The sequence below is a fragment of the Fragaria vesca genome, linkage group LG6 (assembly GCF_000184155.1).
Source record: "Fragaria vesca subsp. vesca linkage group LG6, FraVesHawaii_1.0, whole genome shotgun sequence".
NCBI classification, from domain to species: domain Eukaryota; kingdom Viridiplantae; phylum Streptophyta; class Magnoliopsida; order Rosales; family Rosaceae; genus Fragaria; species Fragaria vesca.
In genome coordinates, this window is record NC_020496.1 from 28,691,092 (window position 1) to 28,702,082 (window position 10,991).

General features: G+C 39.0%; 1 protein-coding gene and 1 pseudogene across 2 annotated transcripts; one reads left to right on the top strand and one right to left on the bottom strand.

The window, feature by feature from the left end:
* Positions 1-1,189: 1,189 nt before the first annotated feature.
* Positions 1,190-2,641, top strand: LOC101301127 (UDP-glucose flavonoid 3-O-glucosyltransferase 7-like). The gene has a single exon (XM_004305891.1). The coding sequence runs from the start codon at positions 1,190-1,192 to the stop codon at positions 2,639-2,641; it is 1,452 nt and encodes a 483-aa protein (XP_004305939.1).
* A 2,615-nt stretch (positions 2,642-5,256) lies between these two features.
* LOC101305680 lies at positions 5,257-9,958 on the bottom strand (annotated as a pseudogene). The gene is made up of 2 exons (XR_185024.1): positions 9,423-9,958; positions 5,257-6,467 (listed from the first exon to the last, which is right to left on the bottom strand). The product of XR_185024.1 is annotated as a cation/calcium exchanger 2-like (transcript).
* Between the last annotated feature and the right edge of the window lie 1,033 nt (positions 9,959-10,991).

Here is a 10,991-nt window from a genome sequence, read left to right on the forward strand (position 1 = left end):
AAGGGCTATTTTAGTTATTTTTGTCGAGATTGATGTCATTTTTGAAAGTTTAGGGAGAAAACTGATTAAAAAAAAAAATGAGGTATCGAACTGATTTTAGATCTAAAGTTCATAGGGGTAAACTGAAATTTATTCTATAATGAATCACTACCTCTCACCTAAACCAAACACAACAGATATCACTTTCAAGTTCCAAGTCATTACATGTGATCCCTTTTCTAATTCCAAAAATATATTCAGAAAGAAATTTTGCAATCTTTACAATCTTGTATACTGCTGTGATTGCTGTTGTTTAACGAAATCTATATCTTGCTTAACTCTACTGCTTTTCTTCCTTAAAATCAAGTTTGGTGATTTCAAAGTTCTAATAGATGAAATAGTAATTGTTAAAAGAAAAACAAAATTCCAAATACAATAAGAAACTCCGAATTTACCTTGAAACACATGACACTACATGTGAAGCATGCAACCTGTGGCTTTTAAAACGAACGTCACACATATTGAGTCAAAAGCATTCAATGTGCAAATATTATATACATCTTAAACGTGTGCATGTGCAAGTGACTATTTAATCCTAGAAGAAAAAACACTTGGGGCATCTCCAACAAGGAGTTTCAAACCTATACCCGTAGTCAAAACTCATAATATTTAGTCTCCAACCATCAAACTCATACCCATCTCATACCCATCTCATACCCATATATGGGTTTCCTTCTACCCAATTGACCCAAAATGAGTCAATCTCCAAGGAGGAAACTCATATCTCTTGGCGCAGGACCCACGTGGGTATAGGTATGGGTTTGACTGAGATTTGGCTTTGTTTAAAATGGATGGTCCATATTAATTCATTTCCAAATTAAAATATGGGTATAGGTATGAGTTTGGATAAATGGTTGGAGATGAAATATGAGTTTAAATAGTAATGGGTCTAGGTGAGTCAAAAAATGAGTTTGGATATGAGTTTTGGGCAGGGTTGTTGGAGATGCCCTTATAGATGTGATTTATGCTTATGAATCACTCAATAATCTACTGCAGCCAAATCTCGGTAAGTCCTACCCAACCAAGTCTCTGTCTGACAATTTTCTTTTAGCAAGGGGGTCGTCTTTCCAGGTTATAAGCTCAGATTTTGCATTAGAATTTCTTCACCATAATCTTTCTGTTCGCTGTGCAGAACAGCTACTATCTTGCAATGGAAACCAAACCTCGTCCGCAGCTTCACATTTTCTTTCTTCCATTTATGGCTCCAGGCCACACTTTACCCCTTATAGACATAGCCAAACTATTTGCTTCACGCGGTGTAAAATGCACCATAGTAACCACCCATGCCAATGCACCAATCATCTCCCAAGCAATCAAAACTAGCATAGGTTTTGGCTTTGAAATTAAACTTGTTCTTATCAAGTTCCCATCTACTGAAGTTGGATTGCACGAAGGAATTGAAAGTATTAAATTGGAGAAAACCAAAGAGATGAGGAAAGGGTTGGTAAAAGCTACCACTCTGCTTCAACAACAGGTAGAGCAGGTTTTGGACCAACATCATCCTCATTGCCTTGTTGCAGACTTTTTATTTCATTGGGCTACAGATGTTGCTGCGAAGTTTGAGATTCCAAGGCTCGTCTTCCATGGAACTGGTTTCTTCGCCTTGTGTGCTCTAAAGAGTATAATGCTGTACCAACCTCACTTGAAGGTTTCATCAGATTCAGAATCTTTTGTTATTCCTAGTCTCCCAAATGAGATCAAGATGACAAGAAACAAGCTAGTACCATTTCTTACTCTAAATGGTAAGACAGAACTGATCAAGTTGATCAAACTATCCAGAGAGGCTGAAGAAAGGAGCTACGGAATTATTGTAAACAGCTTCTATGAACTTGAACCAGATTATGCGGATCACTATAGGAAGGTGTTAGGAAAGAAGTCATGGCATATTGGCCCAGTTTCTTTATGCAACAATGTAGAAATAGATAGGTCTGAGAGGGGAACAGAAGGCTTGGTTGATGAAGCAAAGGAGTGCTTGAACTGGCTTAATTCTAAAAATCTCAATTCAGTCGTTTATATATGTTTTGGAACTATGACCAAATTCAGTGATAGTCAGCTGGTAGAAATCGCCTATGGTCTTGAAGCTTCTGGGCAGCAATTCATTTGGGTTGTGAAGAAAGAAAAGAATGATAAAGAAGCGTGGTTGCCTGAAGGATTTGAGCAGAGAGTCAAAGGAGAGGGATTGATTATAAGAGGTTGGGCTCCCCAACTACTGATTCTTCAGCATGAAGCAATTGGGGCGTTTCTCACTCACTGTGGGTGGAACTCAATCCTTGAAGGAGTATCTGCAGGGGTTCCAATGATCACCTGGCCGGTGTCTGCGGAGCAGTTTTACAATGAGAAGTTGGTGACTCAGATACTTGGCATTGGGGTTCCTGTTGGTGCTCAAAACTGGGAGGATGGTAGTTTGCAGAGTGAAGCTAGTGTGAAGAGGGAGGCCATAGAGAAGGCTGTGACTGAATTCATGGTCGGTAATAAACAAGAGGAAATGAGAACCAGAGTGCTTGCACTTGGAGAGATGGCAAGGAGGGCAGTTGCAGAAGGTGGTTCATCGTTCTCTGATTTAACTGTTCTAATTGAAGAGTTGAGCTTCCTGGGGTCATGATTCTCTTGGAGCAGCTAAGAGGACAACATTTTCCAGCATTTAATAAGAATATGTTCTAGTTACTATTGATTTAAATTGTTGGCAGACTTAATTCCAATAAATGGCCAAAGAAAAATTATGGTGTTTCAACATGCATGTGTTAATTTATAAGTCCTCACGGTCCTAAACCAATGCTGAAGTACAGGAGATATCAATGTAATGATGATACACGACTATACATATGCATGTAAGTACCAGACACGCTTCCACCTAAAGGCCATAGCAATATGTGTCAGCAGTAGATGCCAATGAAAGTATCAAGAGGTCCTATATGCTAAAACTTTTATTTGAAAAATTCACTGATGCACGATTAAAAAAAATGAAACTTTCTCTGATGCAATCACCTTGCTAGACAGAAGAATGCCTGCATCATAGTTAATTATGTGAAAAAAGACCGACTCAATTATTGTATCCCACAGTAATCAGCCAGCCTACAAATTGCATTATTTACCAACTGCATCAACTAGTTCTCGGAGTGAAGTCATACCTGTTCAGTTCTTTCTCCATCATCACAAATCTTTCAGAAATCAGAAGCAATATGGAGAGCGAAACCAGACAGCTCACATTTTCTTCTTCCCATATATGGGTTTATGGTAATATGACGCCAACACTAGCATTTAGTGAAAAATGTTCTTCCAAAGATATCAATAAAACCATTATTTCCACTCCTCGAGATGTGGCCTTCTTCTCCAAAACAAGAAAAAGAAGCAAATTTCTGGTTCATGCTGAGAGTCCCCATTCTCAAAGTCCCTTCTGTAGATGTTGGATAGCCGGGAGGGTGTCACTGAAAATCAAGATAGCTACGAATCTTTAGCTAAAGAGAGTTTGCAATTTCAAAACACGATAGCTTTGCTGTTGTTGTAACATTTAAATTTCAAATAATATAAATGTATTGACTCCAACTATAAAATCAAGATAGCTTTGTTGTTGTGTTGATCTTAGAAAATTTTCGATTACGAAATGCAACTAGGAAATTTCCTGGACAAAAACCACTACATAACAGAAACACAAAATAAAACCCTACATTATTGTAGTTTAGATTATTCATAATAAAGTTTCGGCAAAATTATCTAAACACAGAATAAGATGTGAAGTAGAGACTTAAATTGTAGTAGTAGGCGAAGTACTGCGACATATTAATACAAAAGTTATAATATTCCTATGTTAATACAAAAAAATAAAAATACAACCATAACTTACAGAACCTGTCAACTTGTCTTACCTTAACATTCGTTTATGCTTATCATTTAATCGAGTTTCAGCATATATTCCGATGATTTTTATTGCAGTCCAAACATGAAACAGTTCATATGCAACATCTTGCCAAGAAAGTCTCTATCTTGCAATGTTTGTTTTGTTCATTAGTACTTTCAGTTTTTTTATCCGCTCCTGCTTCTTCACCATCATGGTTGTGTTTTCTATACATAACAGCTTCACAATTTCTTTCTTCCTCCTAGACATAGCAAAACTCTTTGCTTCACATGGAGTAAACTTTCTGATTATATGCACTACATAAAAGAAGGCGAACAACATCCAAAAGATGACAGCAACAACAAGCGAGCACAATACAATGCCAATTGGAATAAGAAGAACTAGTATTTCACAGAGATTTGGTTATAAAAAACAAAACACAAAGTCTATGTTGACTGATTATACTATTGTATCCCACGGAAAACAATTACATTGTTTTATATACAAACTCGATCAACTAGTTTATTGGGTGAAGGCTTACCGTTCAGTTTCTGTTTGGGAAATCAAAGTCGTCCTTCCTTCTTATGGACAATGGGCTTCTCTGTCGGAGGCTGTGTGATCCGTTGCAGATGGAGTTCCAGAGACCACGTGGCATTGGAGTTGGTGTTGGAGTTTCTCCAATTCTGCTAGATTTGGAGGTGAACGAGTGAAGAGTGAAGAGTGAAGCTAGAGTGATAGAGAAAGGTGGTTGAAAGGGGAAGAAACGACAGTGTGGAGTGGAGAATTGGGTTGCATACCCAACTCCTGGATCCTTTTGAGTCGAATAAAAGGAAAAAATAAAATAAAAACGAGGTTAGAGTCATTTGAGATTGTGATTCTAAATTATAAATACCTAAAAATTAATCAGCAACATACCTTTAATACCCTCGGTTAAAGATGAATTCACCATATTATTATTCCAGATACGTACCTAAGATCATGCATGTGCATTTGCTTCTCATAGCACCAAAGACCAACTAGTGTGTGTGATGAAGCACCAACCTCAGAGGAAGGTTTCATCTAATTCAGAATCTTTTGTTGTTCCTGGTCTCCCAACTAAATAAACCTCAAACTTTGTTATTCTAGTTTAATCTAAGACTGAAGTCTATATATGTTTCTGAAAAACAAACTAAATAGGCAATATAAAGGTGAAGTAATAGATAGAATATTTATATATTCTACCAAAAAAAACATACAGATTGATAGAAGCACACATGAATTGTACACTTGTAGTATCAATAAACAGATAGATTACTGCCTTGAGTAGAAGTAATCAGGATGAGCTTACAAAGTCAAGCTAGTTAAACACGCTGCACAAAGTTAAACACACTGCACAAAGCTTAATTGTATATACTACTTGCCTTGTTAGGATTCAGTAATGCTATAACTCTGTTTGTAGTTGCAGAGACCCGAGTGTTTGAATTAACCTCAAAGACATAGAAATGATGTATATAACTAAAAGACCGACCCCCAAAACCCCATCAAGGGTCATATCTCTCCTTGGCAACACCACAAGTGCCCAAAGCAAGCCTCCTCCTAACAAACCCAGTGTCTCCATGAGGTATGGATCTCCATGAATGACAACAGCAGAAGGGTATTTAGACCAAGAAGAGCCAACAAGTGACAGCCCCAATCCAAACAGAGTGTTGAAGATAGGACCAGCATAACAGGCAGAAAAGGCAGTCTGTGCTCCTTCTGGTCCTCCATTCAACGCCATGGTCAAATTGGTTATCAAATCCCCAAGTGAATTACCCCAAGCAAGGACTGTCAGTCCTAATATCGAAGGACTAATACCTAATATATACCCTGTTGAGACTAACAACGCCACCAGTTCCTGAGCTGTAATGTAACTCCAAGTAACACTCATCAAGAAGCCAGCAGCAAGCCAAGGAAGTAAGCATTTCTTTGGTGGGCTTGACTTCTCTGTTGTCATACATGCAACAAGTCCCAAAACTAGTCCAATAATCAATCCAATCACATAGATCAAGAGGCTTTTCTGAAAGCTAGCGTTTGCATACTGATGGTTCCAAAGGGATGACAATAGCACAGGCGCTAGTGTCACAGACGCAACATCATAAGGCTTAGACCATCTCTCTTCACAAACAACGGGAATCGTCAATCTCCTGGGAACATACAGAGGTAACTCAAGTACGAAGATCAACATTCGACAAGAATCTGATGGCCGGGGGAGTTGATAGCAGCTTTTCTTTACTTCTTCTACGGCACAAGTTAAAGCTCCGTCCTCTGCAGCACCAAGCTCTTCACTTTCATCCCTCTCCATGCTACTCAGGATTGGTACAGTCAAGTCATGACTAGGGTTGCTTAAAGATTCACTTGGTTTACCAGATTGAGTATGTGATACATAAACCACAATCACATAAACAACATACAGTGTAGAGAAAGCGATGGAAGCCCACACATCTATTTCTTTCTGAATCAGGACCAGAATCAAGCATACGACAACCAAAAGGTAGAAGCAGGCATCTCTAACGAAGTCAGATTTCTTAACTCGGACAAGCCTCTTGCGAATTGAAATACTTATGATTCCACGGAGGTTCTTCCCTCCAAAGGGTGACCTTTCACCAACGGAATATTAATGGAGCGTGTCAAGCACGCGCTAACAGTCAAATAAAATTACCACAATAGAAAGAGATTCATTAACCACAGTCTAAATCCCCAACTGGACTAATTGAACATGGCTTTGACGAATTTGACCTCCGAATTTAAGCAGTACACGAAATCTGAAGAAAGAGTAACGATGTTGGTTTGGCTCAAAACGCAATGTCGTCGCAGCCACCAGCGATTATGTCAACATCAGAGGCGGCCGCTTTTTCACTGCCAGAATCAGAAACAACCCGCCTTTTGTTTTCGGTAGCAGTAGCAATCTCGGTGGAGCTAGTCGACAACGGCCTTCGATTCTCCCGAAAGTCCCAAACTCGGTCAATGAACACAGAGACGTCGGCGATGGAGCTGCGAGCCAGAAAGTACTTGTGCGCCTATCTGCGCCTATCAAACTCAGAAGTGAATGAAACAGGATCGTGGCCTCGTGGAAGGGAGGAGGTTGAAGATTTCAAGCGGCGGTGGTTGTTTCATGTTTTAATTACGATTTCATGCTAGGTTTTGAAATGATAACTAAGCCACGTGGTGACTAGTTAGGCTATTAATGTTTGACTTTTGAGCCACCTATTAATTTGGTATTTGTATAAATAATGGGGAAATCAGAAATGCATATCAATTTCAAAATGAAAATATTGCTTCTGATATACAACAACACCATACCGATCACATCTTATTTCACAAAAATTTTGATAATATTGCTTCCTATATATAGTTAGTTCATAAAAATGTACACTTGCATGTAACCTACTAAACAAGTTATACCACATTATTAGGCATGTTGTGGTTTCGATGGCTAAATTTCAAAAAATGAAAATTTAACCGTATGATCTGATCAGTATACTTAAATACGGCTATGGAAAAAAATTCACTTGTTTTCGATAAGGTTTGGGCCTCGATCCACACGGTCAAACATAAACTAACGTCATTTATTATATAAAAACGCTCTTACCTACCCCTATATGGTCTAGTTTGGCTGATTCTTCCACACACAAAACTCTTACATTGTTGAGATCTAACCACCTATGTAAAAATTTAAAGACATTTAACTCCTGACGATAAGGCTCCTCATAAGGAAACATAAACATAGATAGGGTTGACCGCTTCTATTGGGGACTAAACGTTACCGAAAATATGTGATTTTTCAACCATAGTCGTGTTTCACCATACCGATCACATCCTATTTCACAAAATTTTTGAAAATATTGATTTCTATATATAGTTGGTTTATAAAGATGTACACTTGCATGTAACATACTAAACAAGTTATACCACATTAGTAGGCACGTTGTGATTCTGATGGCTAAATTTCACAAAATAAAAATTCAACCGTATGATATGATCAGTATACTTAAATACGGCTATGGAAAAAAATTCACTTGTTTTCGATAAGGTTTGGGCCTCGATCCACACGGTCAAACCTAAACTAACGTCACTTATTATATGAAAACTCTCTTACCTACCCCTATATGACCTAGTTTGACTGATTCTTCCACACATAAAACTCTCACATTGTTGAGATCTAATCACCCATGTAAAAATTTACGGACGTTTACCTCCCGAAGATAAGACTCCTCATAGGGAAACATAACCATAGATAAGGTTGACCGCTTCTATTGGGGACTAAACGTTACCGGAAATATGTGATTTTTCAACCATAGCCGTATTTCACCGTACCGATCATATCCTATTTCACAAGATTATTAAAAATATTACTTCCTATATATAGTTGGTTTATAAAGATGTACACTTGCCTGTTCACAAAATTTTAAAAATTGATTAAAATAAAAAAATTATCTCGATGCAATATAGACCATTAGGTTTTCCTCCGTTTTATCCCAACCATTGAATTGCTAGTTGAGTAAGCCTTCCAAGAAAAGCCAATCGTTTTATTTCAAAATATTAGTTAAATTTGTAATTAAAATTTAAAAAAATTACAAAATAAGAAAACCCTAGTAGTATATGGCTTTCACGAAACTACCCCTTATATGAACACTATGAAAACCACATAATCTAGACTGGGTAAAGAAGTAAAATTACAACTTTTTTTGGTTTGATTAAATAATTATGGTTTGGAAATTATCATGTCGCAGTCCTTGAAGTTCCAATGCATTGTCATCTTCATCTGAAGAAAGTCCAACTCTTGATTTTGAAATTTCGAGGCAAAGAACCAAGCTTGTAGATCCGCATTCGGTTCTGAAGCTCCATCAACTCGACCAAAAGAACAAAGCCTCCTCCTTCTCCACCCACTCCCAACCGCCATTCAAACCCACCTGGCAGCCCAACAAGACCTCCTGGACCCACCAACCCGCCCCGACCCAGACCACCCCTCTCAACGGCCCCACCTCCATGGTCGGCGATATCTTCGGCAAGAGCTGGGCCTCCATCACCCCTTCGGTCTCCACCACTCCGATCGCCGTCGTCAACAAGAACCCCAATCTCTTCGGCGATTTGGTCAGCTCTGCCATGGGCGGTAAGGTCAGCAGCACTAATTTTCCTCTCAAAAATGCAACTCTAACATCGAATAAGAGCTCGTTTTCGATGGGAAATGTGGCTGATTCGTTGCCCAAATCCACGGCGGGTGCTAGTTCCGGCCAGGGATGTATCAATTGGGGTGGTTCTGCCGGCGAAGTCGTAGAAGGAGTAGATTCGGAATTTCAAGTATGAGAAAGAGGTGATTAATGTTTGGGTATCAGATTCGATGAGGCAGGGTGGAAATCTTCGAGTTTACCTTGTGGAGTAACAATTTTTTATCCCAATTCTGACGTTAACAGACATCTAACATAGTTAGTCAAATTAAGAAGTTTGACTGAAACTTGTGACTGTCAGTCTGCCACGTCTTATGGTGAACCTTCACCGTGTGGAGGGAAGAATTTTCGATGATTCCAACCACAACAGATGACACAAAGGAGGCACCTCCCAGAATTGTGTTGAGACCAACATCAATGTTGGTCCCACCTTTAAGCTGGAGAAGACATCAGGGGCTCCATTACCAAGGGAGAGAAGAGTAACCCCAGCAATGGTAGGGGACAGTTTTAAGAGCCTTGATAGACTCTCAAGTGAAGCACAGAAGTACTCTGAAGCTGTATTACCCAATAGATAGAACAAAACCAGAAGACAAAACAACAGAAAGCCATAACCCACAAGGGGGCAAGTGCCGAAACTGCAATAGAAGATGTAAAGATAATCAATATAGCCTCGGGAGACACATGGGTTTTTGGACTTGAGGTACTGACACTTGTCTTCATAATTACCCATGCCAAGAAACCCCTGGCAGCCTTGTTCATTGTTGCTGTGAATGCTTTGAACTAGAATGTGTGGAGAGTGGGAAGAATTGTATATAACCAAGAGAGTAGAAGCCACTAAGAGAAAAGAGAGGTTCAAGAAAATGATGTAGTTTCTGTACAGAGGTATGGAAACAAAGGTTTTCATTAGAACCTCAACCACGAGCAAGCAGCAATTGAGCTGAAATAGTTGAGACAAACAGTAGAAGTTGCTGGAAATGGTTGAAAGATGCAAAAAGGAGTTACCTTGATGGGAATGGTTTGTGAATTGGAAAGAAGCAAGCAAGGGTGTTAAAGAACTGAAATTCTTTGCTTTCTGGATTCCTTGGGTGCGGGAATATATGCTTAGATCACAGGTGCTGACAAGTCGTTTGGATGCGCTAGGACTCATGGAACAAATGCAACCTTTAGGACGTGATAGGTCTGTGAAGTTGGCTTGTCAGACATGATTATTAGTTTTAGAAAGGTACACGTGTCGGTTGGCCAGATGTCGTCTTCGTTGGGCAGCAAAATAAGTAATAACCCACGCGATTGAGATGCGTATTATTAATCTATGAATATGAATGATGAATGAGACAGACCCACTCACTTATTTTATTTGGTTAGAGACTTAGCTGGTAATTACTTATCCAATCAAAAAATTAAAAGAAAATTTTCTTTTAACTTTTTGGTCGGTGAATAAGTACTTATCAGTCTCTTTTAACTTTTTTATCGATGGATAAGTACTTACCAGCTAAGTCTCTAACTAAATAAAATAAATGAGTGGGTCTGTCTCATCTGAGTGGATTCAGTGCACCAAAATGGACTTGAACCAGGCGTGTGCAAATCACGTGCCTTAACTGTTGTATAACGTCGTTTAGCTGTTCTCTTACCTCTCTCTCATCGCGCATGGCATGGGTACGTGTGAAGAACCATTAGGAAGTAAGAAGGGTCTTCAACATCATAGGCATCTGGTTCAATTCTTGGCTTTACCTTCTTGAACATGATCCAGAAACATCTACGATAGAGTTTAGAGAGGAATATAGCCTCAGCGCCCAGGGGCAGTGTAGTCAACATTGAAAGACAATCAAAGCCATATATGACCAGTGCAACACCCCAGGCTGATGAATTCAGATTCAATTCCAGTTCTTGTATTGAGCCTCATTTCAACACCCGAAGCCAAAATTGAAAAAAAAAAAAAA

Excerpts from the sequence above, each read along its gene's own strand:
- LOC101301127 (XM_004305891.1), top strand. The coding sequence starts at position 1,190 with ATGGAAACCAAACCTCGTCCGCAGCTTCACATTTTCTTTCTTCCATTT.